The sequence below is a fragment of the Amphiura filiformis genome, chromosome 15, assembly GCF_039555335.1.
Source record: "Amphiura filiformis chromosome 15, Afil_fr2py, whole genome shotgun sequence".
NCBI lineage: Eukaryota > Metazoa > Echinodermata > Ophiuroidea > Amphilepidida > Amphiuridae > Amphiura > Amphiura filiformis.
In genome coordinates this window covers 52,213,661-52,237,644 of record NC_092642.1, presented here as the reverse complement: position 1 = coordinate 52,237,644, position 23,984 = coordinate 52,213,661, and the positions used below count along the sequence as shown (strand labels likewise).

The 23,984-nt window shown below is 36.9% G+C and overlaps 1 protein-coding gene across 3 annotated transcripts; it reads left to right on the top strand.

The window, feature by feature from the left end:
• Nucleotides 1-404: 404 nt before the first annotated feature.
• Nucleotides 405-12,965, top strand: LOC140171823 (heterogeneous nuclear ribonucleoprotein F-like). 3 transcript variants are annotated; one of them, XM_072195155.1, is made up of 10 exons: nucleotides 405-546; nucleotides 1,309-1,464; nucleotides 2,080-2,220; nucleotides 4,445-4,583; nucleotides 6,105-6,316; nucleotides 6,772-6,951; nucleotides 7,323-7,465; nucleotides 8,353-8,587; nucleotides 9,229-9,363; nucleotides 10,664-12,965. In XM_072195155.1, the coding sequence occupies exons 1-10, from the start codon at nucleotides 462-464 to the stop codon at nucleotides 10,741-10,743; spliced, it is 1,506 nt and encodes a 501-aa protein (XP_072051256.1). In that variant the 5' UTR covers nucleotides 405-461; the 3' UTR covers nucleotides 10,744-12,965. The 3 variants fall into 3 exon arrangements, with proteins under 3 accessions (XP_072051256.1, XP_072051254.1, XP_072051255.1); XM_072195153.1 differs by lacking the exon at nucleotides 10,664-12,965 and adding an exon at nucleotides 9,714-10,206; XM_072195154.1 differs by lacking the exon at nucleotides 10,664-12,965 and adding an exon at nucleotides 9,714-10,205 and having other exon boundaries at nucleotides 6,105-6,304.
• The last annotated feature ends 11,019 nt before the right edge of the window (nucleotides 12,966-23,984 follow it).

Genomic DNA, 23,984 nt, shown 5'->3' with positions numbered 1-23,984 from the left:
TTTTAAGCTGAAAATCGCGATTTTTTTTTTTTAATTCATTTTTTTGCCGAAAAATAAGAAAAAAAGTCTAGGGTCGGGCCTATTGTTTAGGGTCGGTCGGGTTTAATACGCCAATCAAACAATTTTTTTTAGGCCTAATATATACCTCGGGTGGTCTAAAAGAAAAGATTGCCAAAAAAATTCTTTTTCACGACAAGTAAAAACGGCTATTCCAATTTCAGGGAAGCCACCAAAACAATTTTACGAAAGTAAGAAACGTATACATGTACCTAGAAATAAAAAATATGAAAATGGGCCGGCAGAGAATTAGTGAAACGTTTTGAAATTAGAGAAATTTGGTATTGCAATGAGAAATTTTTGATATTTTTTTTTTTTAGAAATCAACATTGTCCATAACATTAATTGCTCATAATTTATATTTTCTTCCAAAGGTAAAAGGGTAATTCATCAATACATACACAATGGGTGACGAAGACGGTTTTGTTGTGAGGGCCCGTGGCCTACCATGGTCATGTACACCACAAGAAGTACAAGATTTCTTTAAAGGTAGGTTTTTCGTTTGTTTAAAATAGCGTCTCACATGACATTGCATACCGGGTACATTGTTTATTTCAATTGGTTTTGATTGTACACATAAAATATCATATCAGCTTGAATGTGCATCTGTAATGGAGGAAATGAGAACTTATTTGACTGTACAAGTAAATTGGTTAGAATCTGAAATAATATTTGTGTTTAAGGGGGTACTACACCCCTGTGGTAAATTTGTGACTATTTTTGCATTTTTATAAATAATAACACACTGGTAACAAAAGTTATACATATTATTGGGGCAAGGAATCCAATTACTACACTGAAATATCAGTGACTCAAGACAAGCGATTCAGTATATATGATAGGAAGCGAGGTACATCCTAGCGGTACCTTATTTCTTATCATAAATAACAAACCGCTTGTCTTGGGTCACTGAAATTCCAGTGTAGTAATTAGATTCCTTGCCCTAATAATATACATAACTTTTGTTACCACTATTAGTTTTGAGAAAATGCAAAATATACAAATTTATTGCGAGGTGTAGTACCCTACTTAAAGCATACTTTCATGTGCTGCCATGAGTAATTTCATTGTGATTTTTTAATGTCAAATTGTGCGCGCTCAAGTTTTGAAACTTGGGTAACTTAAAAGCAAATAAAAATATCGCGATACAGCCGATATTGTGATATGTTTTTGTCTACGATACCCAGTATGGAAAACACTGGTGATGTCCATGCTTAATACAAAGTCTGGTTTTTGCAATGTGTCGTACAGGTGTCAACATAAAAAATGCCCAGGAGGGCATCAAATTCACATACACAATAGAGGGAAGACCATCTGGAGAGTGCTTTGTAGAGCTGGAAACAGGTGCCGATTTGGAAGAGGCCATGAAGAAACACAACCAACACATGGGTCACAGATACGTAGAAGGTAAGTTTTCAGCAGAGAAGTATACATTATGAGTACATTATACATTAACCGCAGGGTTGGGCTGTACTAGCAAGAAAACGCCCATCTGGGACATGTACATTTTAGTGCGCCACCCACTGGCTTAACTACAACAATGGCTGTCAAAAATGATCAAGTGAACGTTTTATGTGGATGTAAAAATTAAGATTTTGGCCTAGATTTTTAATATTTGCAAAATTCTGTACATAATCAAACAATACTTGCTCAATTTTGAGCCAGTCGGAAGGGAGCTGCTTATTTTGATTGAGTGCCAGTCGGCAACTGCTGGCAGTGGTGGCGGTTAATGCCGACCGGCATTAGTAGAAATTTAGTAGTGACAACCCTGATCAACTAGAAATTGACAGACCTATTCTTTGTGAGCAATTGGGCTTGTAACTTATCACAAAACCATATTGGTTTATCTGCTAGACCCAAGAGCAAGCTATTTGACAGGAAAAGAGGAGAGTGAAAGTTGCTTTAACATGCACAATTTTTGCAGCCTCAAAAGCGTGTACTGAGAAGCCACTTGTTTTTATTCGCTACTTTACCTCATTTTCGTATTTACCTCATTTTGCTGCACTTATTTTTTTCCTTCAGTATTCCGCTCAAAACTTAGTGAGATGGAATGGGTGACAAAGAGAAGTGGCACAACATCACTTAAAAACAGTGACGGCTGGCTCAGGCTCCGAGGGCTGCCGTTTGGTGCTTCATCCGTAGAAATTGCACAGTTCTTTGGCGGTAGGTGTTACAGTATTGTTTTGGGGACTTTTTCTGTTCAAACTTTTTGATCTTGATGCCCATGGAATACTGTTGTTGGGAAGGAAAAACCTCCTATGTGCTTGTGGCCCCTGAACATGTTTAAAACAAACAGGTTACATAAGATGTTTTGCTTTAAACATGTTAAGGGGCCAATGACACATTAGAGGTTTTTCCTACCCAACGACGATATTAAAAATATTTTTTAATTAATTGTGTTTTACTAAAGGACCTCATACTTGCAATTTGGAGACGATCATTTCACTGTTAATGGCAAATGATGTCACAGATAACAATTAAGACAAACACAGGTTTGTTTTTTTCCACCCGTATTGACGTTATAAGCCATAAAAAGTAAAATGCTATCTCCAAAATGTCAATCCCCAGTTTTATCACAGGGCTGACAGGCCTGTAGATAGAAAAATAATGTGTCATACTGTCAGTGCATTTTGTTTTATTGAAGCGACATGCAGAGATATTTTGAATAAAGTACAAAAATTGATCATTGAAAATGAATTTGATAAAAGCTCCTGGATGGTATTCTATGAAACAGCCCTTTGAATTCATGCTGTAATTGTCGGTTGGTCTATTGTGAATTTGTTTTAGTGTTCGTAGGCCTATCTTGCACATTGTTTCCAAGTTTTAATTGTATTACCTGCACAGAAGTGTTTTTCCCAAGACAAGAAATTCCTCAAGTTCTCATCTGATATATGAAAAAAAAAAGTTTTTTGTCGGTTGATTACAGGGTAAATAAACAAAGCAAAGTGAGGGGTTTACATCCGCACAATCTCTGCATGACCCTTCAAAAAATTGTCACGTTTATCGATTATTTTATGAGGCATTTGGAAGGCAAATTTAGAAGAATTTGTTACAATGTATGAATGTAGTAATGCTTTACATGTAGTGTGCATTTGCATGTTGTGCGTAGATATCAATTTGTTTACAAGTGCAAATGACAAAGAGATGTACTTGAGGATGAACTTGAGCCTAGTGTATGTTAATTAAACAAGAAAACAAACAATCTAATATTGTTGCATTTATTTTGGTTAGCAAGAGAATTCTATCCCAATGTTTCATAGTGTCAGATGAAATGGTATACATCATTTTATGCAAAGTATGAACTATGCATGTGATTAGTGAAATTTGACCAATAACACAATATGCATTAACAGAGGATAGTTCACCAAAAATTAAGTTTAAATTTGACCCTGGCTTTGGATTTTAACTGCTAAGAAGGGGTTATGAGCATCCTAACATTGCATGCTGACATGTGCCTTTTTTAAATCAAATAAAAAAAGCAATCTGGCAATATTTTGTTTTAACATCATGACTGCATGCATATAATCTCTAACCAAAATGATTTGAATTGCCATCATAACTGCATGACTTGATCCTCAAAAGAAAAGATGTGGCATTTATGTTTGCATCATTGAAAAATTTCTGACAGCTTTGTTAAAGGGCCGTAATTGGTGACCAGGCCAGCCAAGCACCATATCTGTCACCAATAGCACCCATAAAATTTGACCTTATTGACCTTTTTTCTATTTCCAAGATTCAAACCTGTTTACAAGTTGTCAAATTCCTTATACTAGATCGTAAAAAATGCCATTATCCAATTATGAACACCTCCCTGGTGTATGTAGTTGGGGTGGTTAATACGGCCCTTTAAGGAAACCTAAATATTGTTACATTGTGAAATGATGGAAGTCAAATTGCAGCAATAAAATCCTGTAACATTTTAATATCATATTGGTGCATGCTTTTTGCAATATTGTCACACAAAAAGCAGCTAAATGAGGGTCAAACTACAGAAAGGCCGACAACATTACATATCATGTGAAATAGCAACTTTGAAAAAACTTTGCACAATTGACAACATTAACATTTTGGATTGGAAGCGTTTATATTGTTCACAGTGTTGACATATCATGCGATTGTTGTTTATTTTTTACCCGTATTTGTTTTCTGTGTGTTTTGTATAGCTTTTGGGTAGTTACCCACATACAATGACATTCACAACCATACATATTTGTTGTACCTCCTTTCCTTTTTTATTGCCGGGGCTCTATCTGGGGTGGCTGGACGGGAATGATCTCCTTCACTGGGTGGCGTTGTGGTTTGGGGTGATGGTGATGAATTCGTCGGATGGGATCGGTGCGGGCCGGGTTGTGTCGGTGTGGTGTGGTTCCTTCGTCTCTATACACAGATTTGGAGATAGTCGCCAATTCGATAACATTTCTACAGGACAACCAATTGAGAAATACAGGGGAAGCCTATGTGCAATTTGCCAGCAAAGAAATTGCCGAAAAGGCTTTGGAAAAAAACAAGCAAACGATGGGGCACAGGTGGGGATGGTTTTGTTGGCCAGTAACCATGGCAACCAAAGGGGGTTCAGTTAGCGCCCTCGGTCGGTTGGCAGTGTTACCTTAGTACGATATATTTAGAGTTTTCCTCTTTTTTTTCTTAAACTGGGCACTTGATTTATTTTTTGGTAATATTACGGCTAGGATTTAAAAAATATGTAGGTGAATAATAGGAAGTAAGATACGTAGTGTAAATCTGTTGCTAAATAGTTGGGTCACAATATCGTAGATATAGCTTTACAAATTAGGCTGATCCAAGCAAGTAGTTTGTGGTGCCGTTTTAACGATTTCAGATAAAGCAAGTGTATGGGTGAAAATGGTGCATCACATGCTTAGGCTGGTTATTTATTAGCATTTTCTTTGAGCTTGGTGTGACTTATAATGAGAGGATATATCGTCTAAAATCAAATATGCTAGTTAGATTTGAGTAAACTTACAAATATTGGTGTTTTATAAATAGTACAGTAGCAACAAGTGCCCATAGACACTAATTCCTCTTTACCTCTTCTCTGTTTAAAAAAGTACATCAGGGTTCCCAGTTAAGGGTCCTCGTAATAATGATGAAACGGTTACATTTACTCAGAGGTTAAAAAAACCAAAACAATGTGTGCAGAAACAACCAAACTTGCTAGTCATTTTGAATGGAGCAATTTCTTTGAAGACCAATGATTAAAAGGGTTCCAAAAAAAAATTAAGATAATTTGTTGAACTTAGCAGCTTCGCAGGCACACCAATTGATAATTTCTGCACTGCCCCAGTCTGATAAAGTCCTGCAAAATTATTATAATAAAATTGCAAATAAAAACAAAAATGTTTCATTGGAAACTGGTTGCTTGAAATGAAGTCAAAACTGCTAAAAAATAAAACCAAATATGACAAATGTTTGAGTCACTCTTGCTGTGGGTGAAATTATGAGGACTCGGCATGTTTTAGCATACGGATGACAGCTTTCCCATTTTTTGGCGGACAATTTTTCAGAATAACCCAGAAAAGTTCATGGTATTGGTAAATGCTGGGAGGGACAGTTCTTACAGGGAGCCCTGAGAGTTAGTGTATTTTTGGTGGTAAACTTAGTGTAAGGTGTAGTATTTAATTAAGTTCCTGACAAAACTGATCAAGGGAATTATTATTTAGACAAGATACTAACCTAAACATAAATTCAAAATTAACGTCAAATGATTGGTTTGTAACATCATTTTGGATGATAATAACATTCATTTGGTTTTTGGAGTAGGATTTTCCGTTTGTTTTTAAAATTGCTAAATAATATTTTTATTTTAAAAGATATTTTCACCAGGCTGTAGTTTTAGTGTAATGCTTGCAGTGACGTCTTTAATGTTGAATTAAAAGAAAAAGAATACTGTTGCTGGTCTATGTTGTGCATTCTCAACTGCTGAAAAAAAATATAAGTTTCATCGAGTGGAAAATGCACACAATTGTAGCCAGCTGATTATGTTTATTTCGTGTACTGACACTTGATCCTGCTTCTTCAAACTTCTACAGATACATTGAAATCTTTAGAAGTAACCAGGATGAAGTAATGCAAGCCAAAAGAATGAGTGGCTACCGCGGCGGCGGAGGCGGCTTCATGGGCGGCGGCCAGAGACCAAGTCCCTACGATCGCTTTGGTGGTGGCGGGGGGGGATTCGGGGGACGCGGTTATGGCGGTGGACCACGCTCTGGATTTGAGCGCAGATACAGAGGTGAGAATCAAGGTTGGTGTTTGGGATGCAGGTATTACTAAAGAATGGGAATGATGTTTGATTCTGAATAGTAAAGAGAATCTGGGCAATATATTTTGGACATAACAGGGACTGTCTTTTGGAATTTGCAGGAGAGCATTTAAATACTCTTGGAGCCTTCAAGGAGAGCTGATCAGAGCATTTACAATAGAATGTAAGGAGAGAATGGTCAACTAAGGAGAGCTAAAAATCACTCTCCTATATCAGATTTAAGGAGAGCAGTAGAGAGCGATTGTTCTCGCTCTCCTCAAAAGGCAGTTCCTGACATTAAAAAAAAAAACCGACATTTACCTTTACTGCATTCTCGAGCACTTGTGGGGGAACATATTACCCAGAAAATGTTTACACGCAAAAGATGGCTATAATCCTTATAAATAATCTCTTCTACGTCTTTCCTTAGATAAATTGTTTGATTTGATTTCCCCCAGGTTATGGAGGTGGTGGATATGATGATGAGTTTAGTTACGGAGGCGGAGGAGGCTACGGTGGTGGTGGATACGGTGGCGGCGGCGGCGGATATGGTGGTGGCGGTGGATTTGGAGGTGGTATGGGTATGGGAGGCGGCAGAGGAAGGGGCAGAGGTGGGCGTGGCAGAGGAGCATCAAGAGGTGTGTACATTGCTCAAGTTCAACTCCATGACTGATTTTATTAGTCCTGGAGCTGCATTTGTGAGGTTTACAAATAAATTAAATAAACAATACAAAAGTACAGACGTTACCCCGATGTGAGAACTGAGTTAGAAATGCCACAAATTTTGCACCCTATGTTGCCCAGTATCGCTGGGAGAATCGCGTTCACTAACACCTTTATTCACAGTAAAATTTCACTTCCAAATTGTTTTGGACGGGTCGTTTGGTTATTATTCGGGGAAAATGCCAGGAATAAATCTTACCCGGCTTATTGTCTAAGGCAACTTAAAATGTAGGATCTTGACGAGTTTCTCTCAGACCCACTGATTGTTTTTGTTATTGCACTTCAGCCATGGGATTCGGTGGAGGCCGCGGTGGTGGAGGAGGTGGGGGATTCGGCGGCGGCGATGGTCAGGACTTCGTCAGTGAAACAGGACATGCTGTGTTCATGAGAGGACTTCCCTTCAGAGCAGATGATGATGCTATCAGAGAGGTAGGAATGAGAGTATAAACAAAGTTCACCGTTTGGGCATGTTGAAACCAGAATTCAGGTTCGACCTGGGTCCCGTGTTGAACTACAGCCACTCTCTCAAGGAAGAAAATTGATGCAGGTTGATTATTTTGGCGTAAGGCCTACTGAAAATACACATATGTACACATACATTCTGTCATAATGATAATGTTTCACAGTGCAGCCAGAAACAATAGAATGGGATTGATAATGGCTATGTTTATTTCCAGTAATATGTGTTGAACAAAGAATTTCTGTTCACGGTCAACTTCACGCTACAATTGAGCCGGGTTGCAAGTTGTGACTGGTTCCTTCCTAGGCTTAGGTTGATTGATGCATGCAAACTTGGGGTCCATTTCACGAACTTTACAAAGCTTTGTAAGTCTTGAAATTGTTCGGAACTTACGAACTGTACCCTTTGGAAGTAATAGGGATTTACTACAGGGACTCTTTATAAGTTGTGTCTAGTTTTGGGTATTTTAACGTTACAAACGGTTACTTGAGTTGCAAAGGGTTAAAAGTTTTGTGAAATTGACCCTGAGTTGTACCTAGCACCCGGGGGAAAATGGGCATGGTGTGAACACACCCTAGCAGTATTGTTAGATTTCTGAACAAATTTTCTTTTTCTTATCAAATGTGCCATTTTAATTTTGAGCCGAACAAATGAGGTAAATCCATGCCATTTCATTCAAATCTGATTGGCTGGATAAAATTGCAGATGTTGTCACAAATACAGCACCTAAGGATTTCTAGATTCGCAGGGCATTTTAGTTAATTAAACCGCAATCCTAAAATCTTAGGCTGACCCCTGCTATGAAGCTTTTTCTCGATTCCAAATAACAACCAGCAAAATATACTTTGCCTTTCAGTGGTTCCGCGGCATAGCCAATCCAGTCCAGATCGCCATCCACAAGAACGACATGGGCCAGAACAGCGGCAATGCCCACGTTGACTTTGCTACCCACACCGAGGCTCTGGCAGCCATGTCCAAGGACAAGAAGAACATGGGTCATCGCTACATTGAACTGTTCCTGAAATCAGAAGAATCATCTGGAGGTGGTGGAAGATACGGCGGCGGCGGCGGTGGTGGTGGTAGTGCTCTAGGTAAGGATATCAAAGAAGCATATGGGGGGCCCTTCAACGTCTTGCTGGCATCTTGGCATTGGCATTACGACAACCGCTGTCAGATCAAAGAGAAGGGATTGCAGCAGTGAACCGGAAAACGCTGTGTTTGTTGCAAGGAAAACACACAAAAACTTTGGAATGTATTCTGGCCTTAATGTTGGCCTTCGGTAAAAATGTTAATCCCAAAACTCGAGGTGGTGGCAAAACTGTTGTGAACTTGACCAATGGTGACAAGTTACAGGAGTATTTCATGATCCTAGCATCCTCAGTAGATATCCACGAAAAAAGCTTATTCCCAAAATTTCAGTTGATTCCGATTTTGCGTTTGTGAGTTATGCATGATTATGTGTATTACACTGCTCCATAGACAGTGTGTTGTAATTTCGTTCTGGTGCACTAGAAGAACATAATTCAAATTTCACGATGTTTTTGCTAAACAAATAAATCTGCGAGTAATTTTCTGTACATAAACATTATGTAGCCAGAGGTTTCCAGTGGTATAAAATCTCCACTTTTTTTGTTGAGAAAAGTTGGGGATGATCCTGTGGATCACTACTGCCAAAATATTCCACTATGCAGTATTGAAACATGCATATTATTTGTCATTCTTTGTGAACCAGGTGGTGGATATGGGACTGGAAGCACTAGTAACTATGGTATGCAAAGCACAGGTAGCAGCTTCAGTGGCCAATCAAGCATGCTGTCAGGGGCCGGCACCGGCTACACAAGCTTTGGAAGTGGCGGCTATGGTACAGGTAAATAATAATTTGCTCTTTGATACTTAATCTTAAAAGCAGTACCTACTCTGTATTGATGAAGATAATTGAATTTTTCCAATCCTCTGTGAATTGGTTTGATTATTTTCTTTATGCTATTGCATTTTACTTTAAAATCTATAAATAAGATCATGGTTAAGTTTGCTGTTTTTAAAAAGTGGCTGCTCTGAACTACATAAAGTTTGCTTAAAAAATATTAAAAATTTAATTAAGAAAAATATCCTACACCTCACCCTTGTGTCGCCCCACCATCAGGTACCCAGTTTCCCTTTCAGTCCGTCGTGAAAACTTGACCGACGTGTTGTCGTTGTGTGTCTGTCACTTGACAGGTAACCAGAACGGCAGCAGCTCGGCATTTTATGAAGACATGGACATGGGCCAGGGCATGATGGGTGGTGGAGGTAGTGGTGGCCGTGGGGGAAACTACGGAGGTTACAACTGAGACACAAAAATTACACGCATGTCTGATATGTAACTGTGTCATGTGTTTATAAATAGATATTTCTATACTATATTATGTATTTATATCTTGATTGAGCAAACGAGGCGTGTGAGAAATGAAGCTCTTATGTAGCAAACACACAGATTATGGTTTGCAGATCATAGAGAGGAAAAATAAGATAAATCATGCAACTGTATTCGGTGCTGTGCAGTATTGCACAATGCTCTGGTATTAAAGAGATCGTGCACATTTTATGGAGTAACATTGTTTTCAAGTTACACCTACTTGTAAATAGTTATGAAAGACCTATTGTAAATAAGAGACATAAGTTCCTGTTTTGCAAAGAATTGTGCTGATGTATAATTCAAGAGGAGTTTGTTTGGGTGGGTACCAGTGTCCGAAATAAGGAAAATATGGAGGTTGTCCCGAGGATAACTAAAGCATGAATTCTGCTTGTCCTCAAAACATTTTGGTTGTCCCCAAATTTATATCATGTTTTTGAGTGCAATTTAGTGGTTGTCCAGGGGATAAGTACATATCTCAATATGGTTGTCCCCAGTGGTTTTTGGACAAGAGGATAAGTGCTTATTTCGAACACTGGTGGGTACAGGTGCTAGTAGGTATGTGTATGTGGGGATAGACCCGGATACCGTATTATGTAGTTGAGCAATGGAAGACAGCCATTGTATTTAATGGTTACCTACTGAACTGGAGTGGGGAGGGATGGGAGTAGTTATTGTTGTTGTTAATATTGGGTGCATGATTGTTTTATAGAAATATAAATATGTTGTTAACCCCGTCATATTTGCCTTTGTGGTCTTTGATTTTATTTTTTAGGGAATGGTGCAGACGCTGGGTCCTATGACACCTACAATAATGGCATGGGCATGGGAGGAGGTGATGACTACTCATACTAAGAATTCAATTCAAATGCAAGGTCTGGCTGCAAACATTAAGTACCTCTCAAGCATCTGTCCTAAATGCGCCCAAATTTGGCCTTGTTTGAGCTCGCAGTTTTAAATGTGATTCTGTCAAGGATGGCGCTGTTACACACATTCATCATCACTGTGAACCACAAGTGTCTCATTTCCAGTGGCATAGTTCATTACCCAAAGCTAAAAACAAGTTGACCTAGTGTGGATGAGTATCCAACCCATTGAAAGGTTATTCTATGAGTACATGCATATTGAGATAAACTTTGTTACTGGTTGGTATGTCATTGATCACTGTAAATGGACTTGATTTGTTGAAGCCGACGTTGCATTCTGTGTCATCTTTACGTTGAAGGCAATGTTAATGCATATTTCTGAAATGTTTGTCATGCTTTAACCTTAATTTATGCCAGAATTCAAGTTCTGAATGTGAAATGCCCTGAGTGTGAAATTCAGCGAGCAAATACTGAAATATGCATTAAAATTGTTCCGACTCAGGTAGAGACTCTTCATGTGTCTCCAGGATAGATGATAGTGCTGAATCCCAAGACTGTTCATCAAGTATACCCTCTTGATGTAAGGAATTTCTGTCACTCTGCGATTTTGTAAGATAACGATGACAGCCAACACGTCAAGATAGCATATTTGATTCTGTTTCCAAGTGTGAAAGCAGCGTTGGTAGAAAGTCGGAAGAGCTCTTGAAAAAATAGACAATATTGAGGGGAAAACAACCTAAATTAGGCACCCCTTATGAAATTCACACTCCATGTGGGAGATTAAGATCGTGTCTTCCATATGGGATGTATGGATTTCAACTGGTAAAGCCCATTCTCGGAAGAAAGCCTCAGAAAAGGCTACCAAGTAGTCTGGCTGCAAAGAAACTACTTGCTTTTTGTATTTCTTACAAGATAGTTCTTAGTGTGTATATTATTGAGCTAAACGTCCTACAGATTTGCGAGAGGAGATGTTGTTTTCTACTTGATTTACTGAGATTAAGTTTTGTAAGTTGTCCTAATAAATGGGTTCCAGTACTTTTCACCAATCTACCCAAGTGTAGACGTAAACTAGGTGCATTTGTTGCCATTTTTCATTCAAATTACCCCTTTTAATTTAAGTGGAACCCATTTCTCAGGACAGCATCATTCCGTTCAGTGTGTCGTACTCTCTGTTGCACTTGTATAATTTTGTGTAATCATGTGTTTGTTGTTACTAGTTTTAGCTTCAGTAGGGTTTGTTATGGGGTCAAAAATTTAGCATTATTACTACTATGGTACTTCATTATACACAGAACAAACTGTGTTTATTCACATGTCGAGGACATTTCATCGAGTTAAACAATTATTTTATACAGTGAATATAGTTCATTGTCTGAGGCTGATCTAGTGAGCATGAATGCTCCTCTAAAGTTACTCTTCTCAGTCATGAAGTAGGCCATGAGGTATGACAAATGCAGTACCGTAGGCCATGAGGAATGAAAAAAATTTGAGGGTAGACTTAAATGATACCCTGGCAATAATAACTCCTGTGCAGGTTATTGATCAGACAATGGACAATAATGGGATGTTGATCAATTCCCTTTAATTCCCAGCAGAGGTAATGGTAGTAAATTTAATTTGAACTGGAGTCACATCTTAGTCAACTAAATATCCGTAAAGCCAGGGAATCAACTTGCTTGCCTTGACATATGATTGCCAGTCACTATTTCTGCACATAAAATTTGGATTTTAGTGGTTCTCATGTTGGGTTTTTAAACAGGATATCCACTAAATATTAAGTTGTCCTCTTTGTGTGTTATAATAGTTAAAAATCACATTCCAGAGGAATTCCACCATTTCTTGTCATTAAAAATACTTTTGATACTTTGTACTAATAACTAAATTTGATGATTTAAATCAGGACTTGTTTACGTAGCAAGTTGAAGTTTACTTGCCCTTTAATGACAAACATACAAATTATTTGTACTGGTGTTAAAAAGATGTAAATATTGTATAATTCCCAAGTTTAAGAAACTTATGTATTCTTATCCATGTGTTTTGTGATATCTGATTATAGACCCATCATTTTATAAGTATGTCAATAATGAGTACATCAACTAAGATCTTGAAATTCAACCATGTTAAGGGGAAAGTTGATTTAATAAACACAGGTTAAATGCAGGGGTTACATATTGTATGTTAGTATGCAAATAAAAGTGAACAAGACAAAAATCTGCAGTGATGTTTTTGTGTTTGTCAAGTTGTGTCAAATTGTTGCATAAGGCTGCGTTCACATAGAAGTATACTATTCGGGTATACGGGGCACGTTTTACAGGTGCACGCGTATATAGTTCAATCGAGCAAGGCAATTTCATAGTACCGGGTCACATAAGAGCTATTCGAAAAGGCCGTATACCTGCGTATAGTATAGTATAGTGGGAATCGCGCGTGTTCGATTTTAGTGCAGCGTATACCGTCCAAATTTTAAAAACCTAAACCATATGTGGGTAAATTCATTTTTTTAATAGATGCACTATCTAATTATGCACATTATGACACCTCATTGAATGCAATGTGACCTCAAGAAGTAAAGTTACAAGCATTTGATAAGACGAAGAAAATGGGTAAACTGACATATTAAGCTATACGAAATACGCTCATTCGATCAGGCTGAGTTCACATAGTATACTCCTATATGAACTCAGCCTGATCGAATGAGTTTATTTCAGTATAGCTTAATACCGTGATACTTCTATGTGAACTCAGCCTAATGAAGGGTGTACAATATAGTAGATTCAACCCATCGTGGGACGTTTTTCCAACAAATCCAGGCTGCCGGTAATTCATCTGTGCCTCATCTTTAGCATGATCGCCCGGTAGCCTGTATATGTTTGAAAAACGCCCCACAATGGGTTGAATAAGATTATGTAATGCCTGTTGGGCTCAGAATACGCTGGCGAAGTGATGTAATAATCGGATTCACTACCATAGCAATAGGTGAAAACAATTTTTTAAGTACATTGTACCGCACTACAAGTAGGTTGCACTTATCACATTTGTATGTCTGCAATCATAGATTGAACACAATACCAGAATTTTCAAAGGTACTAATCTTACAGGTGCGAGTTATCGGCATGATTATGGTCAATGCAGAGGTACAGCGCCAACGTACCAGTGCAGTGCGGTATATTCAAAAATTGTTTTCACCTATCCGATTATTACATCACTTCGCAGAAAAGTGTCGCAATCTACCATTACATTAGACCCAAAAGAAACGACTGAAAATGCCGAATGTGTAACACTGGCAGAATGGTCGACTGCAGATCCGTCGGATAACGCTTTTTCAATGGGAAATGAACTTTGTTGCTTGGATGATGTCACGATGAGGTTAGCATTTATTCCGTATTGAAAAGCGTGTCCCTACGGATCTGCAGTCGACCGGCATCATGGTTAATCCACCAAATGGCTTTTGACGCAAATTAGCAACAACGCAAGCAATTAAGGGATCTAAAATGAGCGTTTATTGCGTTTACGACAGTATTTTTGTGGGACATGAGAGCACCTCGGACCTATCGAATTGCATTCTGAATACTGAAGCATGTCTTTCTGATATCAAATAATTTTCATTTTTGAAAATCACAATATAATACAAATTTTATGACAAATTATAAAAATTTGATATTTTTCAAATTTTTGATACATAACAGTCCTCGAAGTAAATTATATAAATCTAATGACATATTCTTAAAGTGTATGTAGCAGGGAGGAAAAGCCGACGGTCAATTGAAAATTTTGACCTTTCATATTGAAGATATGGATTTTTTCCCAAAAAGACCTAATTTTTTTGGTGTTTTGGGAAAAAAATCCATATCTTCAATAATGAAAAGGTCAAAATTTTCAATTGATCGCGGCTTTTCATCCCACCTACATACACTTTAAGTATAGATCATCAGATTTATAAAGTTAACTTCAAGTACTGTTAAATATCAAAAATATCAATTTTTAATGATTTGCCATAAAATGTGTATTAAATTGTAAATTTCAAAAAATCAAAATTATTTGATATCAGAATGACATTCTTCATATTCAGAATGCAATTCGATATGTCTGATGTGCTCTAATGTCCCACAATAAATACTGTCCCAACGTCCATACCCCAGCCCTTAAGGGGGTTGCAAATTTTAGTTTGTCTTAGATTTAATTCATGAAAAGATTATTTATAATCGATCTTTAAAGATGAAATGTGTTCTAATCAAAGTGTTTTGATAACTTCACGCAGTAGACAAACACTTGATCAATTTCCATATCATTAGTAGATAACTACTTGATCAATTTCCATATCATTAGTAGATAACTACTTCATCAATTTCATTATCAGCAGTAGATAGTTATTTCATCAAATTCAATATCAGCAGTAGATAACTATTTCATCAATTTCACTATCAGCAGTAGCTAACTATTTCAATTGAAATATCAGAAGTAAATAAATGTATTTTCTTACGGAGCTATCAGCTGTTGAACAAAAGTTGTTCAGCGATTGTATAATAATATCGCATTGATCGATTGGTTATTCAGGCGTTTCATTGAAGAATGAAAGTGATCACTTTTGATTCACTTTACGCTTGGCGGTCGCCCTGGACAGACCTGTAAATTGTCAAGATTTCAAGAGAAAAAGGTTAGATTTTGTTTTTTAAGAATGCTTTTTCCTAATTTGGAGTTTGTTGGTAAATTGATCTAATTTTTCTCTTGGTCTGGTAAGTAGGCTTAAGAGTAGGTTTTTTTCCTGGAATTAGTACAGCCAGGACATACCGGTAGATTTTCCAGATCCCAACAGAACGAGGTTCGGTTTTGTTTTTTTAACATGTTTAAGAACGCGTTTCTCAATGTCGTGTTCGTCGGTTAAGCTAGCCTAATTTTATCTTTGGTCCGGTACCGTACGCAGGCCTAAGGATAGGCTTTTAGCATGTATCACGTAATTCAGCACAACACCAAGTCCAGAGCTGCTGCGACAAGGCGTCATATCCCATGTGAATGTTGTTTTTGTGTGTATTTATTATGTTTAGGGAAACAGCGGCAGCGCGTATGAAAATGTTTTATTCGCGTTTAAGCGTAGCGCATTTAGCGAATAACTAACTTCGATATTAGCATTAGATAAACACTTCCATCAATTTCCATGTCATCAATCGATAACTACTTCATCAATTTCAATATCAGCAGTAGATAAATTCTTAATCAATGCCAATATCAACAGTGGGCCTAGATAACTAACGTAAAATGGGGTAACTTCGGTCAGCGGGGTAACTTAGGTCGGTCAAATTTTTTTTTTTTAAATGGTCATATTTTCGTACAGCAATATTGTTTTTAAATCCACCAAATGGCTTTTGACGCAAATGAGCAACAACGCAAGCAATTAAGGGGGTTGCAAATTTTAGTTCGTCTTAGATTTAATTCATGAAAAAATGATTTATAATCTTAAAAAGGAAATTGGGTAACTTCGGTCAGCAGGGTAACTTTGGTCAGTCAAATATATTTTTAAATGGTCATATTTTCGTACAGAAATATTGTTTTTAGTCATTTGATATCAATTTGTTAAGAAATATATTTGGAAGAAATAGTAGTCGCTCATGTCCAATTTCCTCGAAATTTACGGAAAAAAATTGGGATTTTTGGCCAAAATGAGCATTTTTTTCAGAAAAAATAACAATCGATATTTGCGAGCAAGGATGTGTGCTTGATTAATTTTGCAAGGGTTCAAATGTCACAAAAAATAACAACTTGTCCATATACAGCGAAAATCAATTTAATTTTTTTTTCTTCATGGAATGTAATACTCTGACCAATGTTGGCCCAAATGCGGGGTAACTTTGGGCAGGCTATTTTTAACCCCTAGGGCACCCTTACAAAATTATTTTAAAATCTTTTCAACTTCAAGGTGTAGAAGGGAACCCTAATGTCATAAAAAGATATAATTAGAAATGTAATGGATTTTGTTTGGAAGCAGTGGTTTAAAAACTCTGAAAAGTGGTCAAAGGTACCCCCATTTTACGGTACTTCGTCAATTTCAATATCAGCAGTAGATAACTACTTCATTAAATTTACTATCAGCAGTAGATAACTATTTCACCAATTCTAATATCAGCAGTAGCTAACTATTTCATCAATTTCAATATCAGCAGTAGATAACTATTTCATCAATTGAAATGTCAGAAGAAGATAACTACTTCATCAATATCAGCAGTAGATAACTAATTCATCAATTTCATATCAGCAGTAGATAACTTCTTAATCAATGCCAATATCAACAGTAGGCCTAGATATCTACATCAGCAGTAGATAACTGCTTCATTAATTTTACAATCAGCAGTAGATAACTATTTCACCAATTTTAATATCAGCAGTAGATAACTACTTCATCAATTTCACTATCAACAGTAGATAACTAATTTATCAATTTCAATATCAGCAGTAGATTTCTTCATCAATGTTAATACCAACAGTGGGATTAGAAAACTACTTTATCAATTTCAATATCAGCAGTAGATAACTACTTCATCAATTTCACTATCAACAGTAGATAGTTATTTCATCCATTTCAATATCAGCAGTAGATAACTATATCAGTGAAATATCAGAAGTAGATAACTACGTTATCAATTTCACTATCAACAGTAGATAGTTATTTCATCAGTTTCAATATCAGCAGTTGATAACTACCGTAGAAACCCGTCTATAAGGAATAGAAGCGACTGTGATGATAGCATATTTCACTCTAGCGCCCTCCACAATATTATATCATTATGGAATTTGAGCAAATCATTTACCGACACAAGCAGGTATACAATGTATTATTTTATCTTTATTTCGCATCTCACGAGCATAGCTCACTTGGCAAGGCATAAGACTTTGGTTCTTTAGATCGGAAGATGGTGAGTTCGAGCCTCATCACGGTCACACAAACTTTTATAAACAAAATATTGTTCAAACTTTTCATTTATATTTTCTTGCATTTTCTAAAGACTCCTTTCGTGATCATTTTTTTTTTCATATTTAGTTTAATTTATTCTATTGTTTTTCTTTTATTGTTTCTTTTCTTTGTCTTTTTTTTTCTTGTTTAATTTTATTTTTCTTTATTTTCTTTGATTCATATAATATTGGCAGGATAAGGAGAGGAGGGAACTAAAGACCCATTCAGTGATTTGCTCATCCGGACGATCGTAAAAATCATCAAAATTCACCTTTGTCATTGTCATAGATGTGGTAACATAGCCTGATGCTAGTGGTTCAGCAGAAAACCGTGTGACACATAATATACATTTGGCTACATTTTATTATACGATAAATACGAATTTATTAAACATGGTAACAAATATTCTCTAGCAGATCGGTTATACGATGGAACTGGTAGGCATAGGCCTATTATAAATTCGGGATATTAAATATCTTCCTGACGAGACAGATCTGCGCATGTGGTCAAAGACGATTCCTTACTAGCCACAGACCGTCCGCTGGAATTAGTTGAATCGCTATGGCTGTTGGTCGGACCTCTCATCTCTCCACATCGATTGTGACCTATCCCCGACATTGCCCTTATGAACTCACATCCTCCTGTTTTATTCCAATACGCTGGCGAAGTTACGTAATAATCGGATTAACTACCATAGCAATAGGTGAAAACAATTTTTGAATATACCGCGTTATACACTGATACGTTCAGGCGGTACCTCTTCATTGAACCATATCATGCTGCACCTGTAAGATCTTTGAAAAGACCAGTATTGTATTCAATCTATGATTGCAGACATACACAGTACAGGTGATGAGTGTAACCTGCTTGTAGCGCAGCGCGATATGTTCAAAATTGTTTTCACCTATTGCTATGGTAATTAATCCGATTAATTACGCAACTTCACCAGCGTATAATGGCCGAATAAATTCTGACCATCACTTGGCTTGTTGGATTCGTCTATACAGAGAAGGTGAGCCCGGAAGGTGAGAAAAGAGGAGATCGCTCGAACATATAAATCCGATTACCCACATACCTCTATTCACTTTTCTTTGTTTGGGGTACTTAAAACACCACTTGAAACTTCCTTTGTGGTAATCTGTTCATCCGCCACACGCTCGTCTGATTTGGTAGTTCTCTCCAGTGGAGAAAATATTCCACACACGGAAGTACATCGTTAAAGTCCCAATTTTGCAGTCAAATCATGCTTTTTTTGTGTAAAAAAAATAATACTAACCAGGGTGACCATGATTTTTAAACGAGTGAAGAAGCATTATATATATTGCAACTCCCATTAAAAAAATCAAAAAATTGTTAAGTTATGGAAAGTCAAGCATAATTAATTTTCCAGTCAAATTAATATAAGGTCAAAGGAAAAGAAATTTAAATGATAACTATTTGAATATTTGCGGCAGTTTACGGAAACATAAAACCAGTGTAATCAGTAATTCAAACTCGTGTCAGTTTCTCCATATACTCCCGTTTTGTGTCCAAACGTGTCCAAAAAATGCTATTTGGATCCAAAATGCGGGTCTTTTTCACAGGGATCTCAGGTCAAACTTAGCAGCCAGTCATGCCAAACAATACAGAAATTATATTTCGCGGTCAACTGACGTAACAAATTGATATCCGGGCATGCGTCGTTTAGAGCTAGACAGTCGTGACTCGCAAAGCCACTTATCGTATTAGTTGATCAATCGGATTAGATCATTGTTTCCATCAATAGGCGGATGCACACATTATTTATTTGATGTGGGCAGCGAGCGACCTCCTCTTTTATCATCTTCTCTGGTGCCACGTGAACGATGAAGTGCAGGGCTATATATTCGAAATTGTATTCATCAATTGCTATGGTAGTTAATCCGATTAATTACGTCACATCGACAGCGAATAGCCTATAGTATGGGTTCAAGTGGAACAAAAAATAGTGTATGTCCATTGCTAGCTATGGTAATTAATCATGTTAGTGTTTACATCACTACTTCGGTGAAGACAAGAGAAGTGTGCCTTCTCTACCAACGCCTGTGATATAACAGGTGCAAGCGAAACAAAATTGAATGACCAGAATAGTTTCCTTTGTCAGATGAATTGATTGAAGTTTTTGAAGACACTCTATTCTTGATGGGACAATAGATTCAAATATGGAATAATTATTATTCCTCATCTATTTTTTTTATTGAAAAAACTGCAATTGTGGCAACAGAACAATATTTATTTTGAATTCATTTCAAGTAGAAACAAAATCGTGCTTAAGCCAAAAACGCACCCTACCTCAAGAATTGGGATGGCACAAAGGTGCAACAAAGGTTTTTATTGCAAAGACGAGGACAGACAAGTAGTTACAACACATCTGTCTAACCGTGGGTTTCGCTATTATTTAGAATAAATGCTTTTACTAGTTTCTATAAAACCACAAAATTACTAAAAAACTATAAAAAAACTATAAAAAAAAAAAAAACGCACCTAAAATTACAAGTAGAAAGGTAGATTTGAAGAAAGATAAAAGAACATGTCAAAAGTTAAAATTAAACGAGAATGAAAAAACGGAACCGGTGCCCGGACCATGCTCTCTTCAGCATGTCTTCAGTTCCAAAGTCTGACGCTCTATCAATTGAGCTATACGATCCTGATATACGAAACAGTCGTTATTATGTCAATACAATTGATTGGTGTTACAACATTCTTAGATGGAATGCATAGCCACCCAGTGCCAGTATATATTTGCTCAAACTCCAAATACAACAAGCAACCAATTTTATTGAGGGCGTTTCTTGGGTATATCCTTGTAGACGGGGTTTTACGGTACTTCATCAATTTCAATATCAGCAGTAAATACACCACTTATACTGATATCAGCTGTAGATAACTACTTCATCAATGGCAATATCAGCAGTAGATAACTACTTCATCAATTTCAATATCAGCAGTAGGCCTAGATAACTAAATTACTTCGTTAATTTCAATATCAGCAGTAGATAACTACTTCATTAATTTTACTATCAGCAGTAGATAACTATTTCACCAATTTTAATATCAGCAGTAGATAACTATTACGTCAATTTCACTATCAGCAGTAGATAACTATTTCAATTTCAGAATCTGAAGTAGATAACTACTTCAGTAGACAACTACTTCAGTAGACGACTACTTCATCAATTTCAATATCAACAGCAGATAACTACTTCAACAATTTCTATATCAGCAGTAGATAACTATTTCATCAATTTCACTATCAACAGTAGATACCCAGCAAACACAAAACGTTTTTAAAATGTTTTTAACAGGTTACGGTATGTTTTGGTTTGGTAAAAATGTTTTAATAACATTAAATGTCGGGTTATATTTATATGAAGGTCAAGAAAACGTTTTAAACGGTTGTATGAAAACACACAAAAATATTTTTTAATGTTTTCAAAATGTTACTGTAAAATGTTTTTTGCAAACATTTTTTCCAAATATTTTGTCAACACTTAAATAACATTATATTAGAATATTTGCAGTAAGTTATCAAAAGTGTTTTTGAATGTTATAAAACCATTTTATACCCTTTACATACCCTTTGTACAACCCGACATTTCAACATTTTCTGGCAACCTATTCTAACCATTTGCGAATGTTTTTGTGTTTGCTGGGTAGCTATTTCATCAATTTCAATATCAGCAGTAGATAACCAATTCATCAATTTCAATATCAGCAGTAGAAAACTACTTCATCAATTTCAATATCAGCAGTAGATAACTACTTCATCAATTTCATCAAAAAATCGTTTTAATCGATCCTTGATCCAGTGTCTGAGGGATTAATGAATTCGTAAGGTTTGGCGGTAAGAGGTGGAATTTCAAACACGATAACTACTTCAATATCATCAGTAGATAACTACTTAATCAATTTCAATATCATCATTAGATTACTACTTCATCAATTTCAATATCAGCAGTAGATAACTACTTCATCAATTTCAATATCAGCAGTAGATAACTATTTGTAGTAGTAAACGGTTCCAAAAAAGTAAGCCCACCCCCTAAGACATTTTAGCATAATCCAAAAACGGCTTGATCAATTCTCTTGTTTTAAAGTTTGGAAAATAGTCTGATTAGTTATGCATCAAGTGAGCGGGTTTTTGTTGCTACTGTTTTATCATCTTCATTGCAAAATGCAGCCATTTATGAAATTGTCGGCCAAAAAAAAGTTTCGTTTTTCTACGTAGGCTTTTTATGCTTCAATTTATTCATTTGATACATAACTAATTAGCCTATGTTCCAAACTTTAAAACAAGAGAATTTATCAAGCCGTTTTCGGATTATACCAAAAATTCTTAGGGGGGGGGGGGAAATGGGAAAATAATTTAAACAGACCATATTATCCAGAGACAAATGTGCAATGTAAAACAAACGCACGCGCGAGAGTTTGGAAATATACAGACCTTCAATATTACCGGTGACGATGGACTCAGCCGTAAAAAGGGTGATTGTTTCAAATGTAGTATCATTGTAAAGGGGAATAAAGTAGATATCCATTGATATGCAACACGATATAAACATGTCACAAATAATTATAGATAGGGTAGGTGCAGGTAATATGGGACAGCAGGTAATATGGGACACCTGTTTTCATTTTAACAAAAAGTAGCTTAGAGAAGGTAAACACTTTAAGTTGATTTGTTAAGTGTTTAGAGACATCAATTGTGCTTCTAGAAATGCAGTTTTGGAGTCTGTGTATCAAACTCTTGGAAATCAATGCCAAAAAGGAGTGAAATTGCCCAAAAAATTATGTCGTTTTTTTGGCCTGATATAAAATCAATGACGTCACATTTTATGATTGTGTATCCAAAAACTCTGGTACTGAGGGGCATTTGTCATTTTTTATGATCTTTAGGTGATGGGTTAAGCTTATCAGCAGGTAAAATTCCACTGACAAGTGGCACTTTCCTTTTATAAATGATTATTTTCTCTGATTTTCAACTGAATGGGTGCAGGTAATATGGGACACATAGGAAATTGTGTGCATTGTCAATGCGAAAAGCAAACTATTTAGAAAATTGAATTTTCTTGTAGAAATTTGCATTTAACATTCAAAATCATGTAACAAAAATGTTTTTAGAACAAAAGAGTGATTTTCTGAACTTTTTGATTTTCACCATAGAGATAACACAGTGTCCCATATTACCTGCACATGCAGGTAATATGGGACACTTGACGATGACGTCATTTTGACGTCATAGCGTCCAAACAAATATAAAAACAAGGTAACATTGCCTGTTTTATTAATCTTAAAGGACAGGTTGTTCATCATAACAATCTCTTGTGGGCATATCTTCTTTAGTTTTTATGCAAATAAGCTAAACGTCCTTAATGGTCCCATATTACCTGCAGGTACCCTACTATTGCACCTGCGGCTGTGAGAGCCCTGATGCTGTGAGAGCACTTATTGGGGTATGGGCGCTTATTGGGGTATGGGCACTTATTGGGGTGTGGGCACTTATTGGCGTACGGGCGCTTATTCATTTCCAGCAAGTTTGGGCACGATCGGACAAAGTTTGAAATTTACAAATCATTTGCAGCAATGCATTCTGGGTAGACATTACAGTGCATTTCAAATTGGGCAGATATCCAAAAGCTGAATGAAACCCGCTTGGGCAGCTTGAAACTTGTTGTAGATTGTCTACTGGATTCTTTTTATCCACTTGCTGCTTTGTATCCACGTGGGGAATTTTCCCCCATTTGACCTTTGACCTTGACCTCCGATGACCTTGGAAACTACCCGGTAAACAGCGCCTGCCCGGTACCCATCTATGGCTGCAATATCGGAACGATGCGTCGAAGCGCGGCGAAACGTATAGCCGGACAGACAGACAAACAGACAGAGCTCATGATTATTATAGTATAGACTAGTGCACCTGCAGCTGTGAGAGCCCTGATGCTGTGAGAGCACTGGCATGATAGAGATACTGTTTGATCCCAGATGACCTTTGACCTCGGATGACCTCGGTGTAATTTTTTTCATGCTCCCCTCATACGAAGGATTCCACCTATCAAGTTTAAGCCCAATAGGGCAAAGTTTAAATTTAGCCCCTACATGACCTTTGACCTCGGTTGACCTCAATTTTGTTTTGCGCATATATTCCCCTCGTATCAAGGATTCCACCCACGAAGTTTGAGCCCGATAGGACAGAGTTTGAAATCCATGACCTTTGACCTTTGACCTCGGATGACCTCCATATAGGCCTAATGTTTTTCATGATCCCCTCA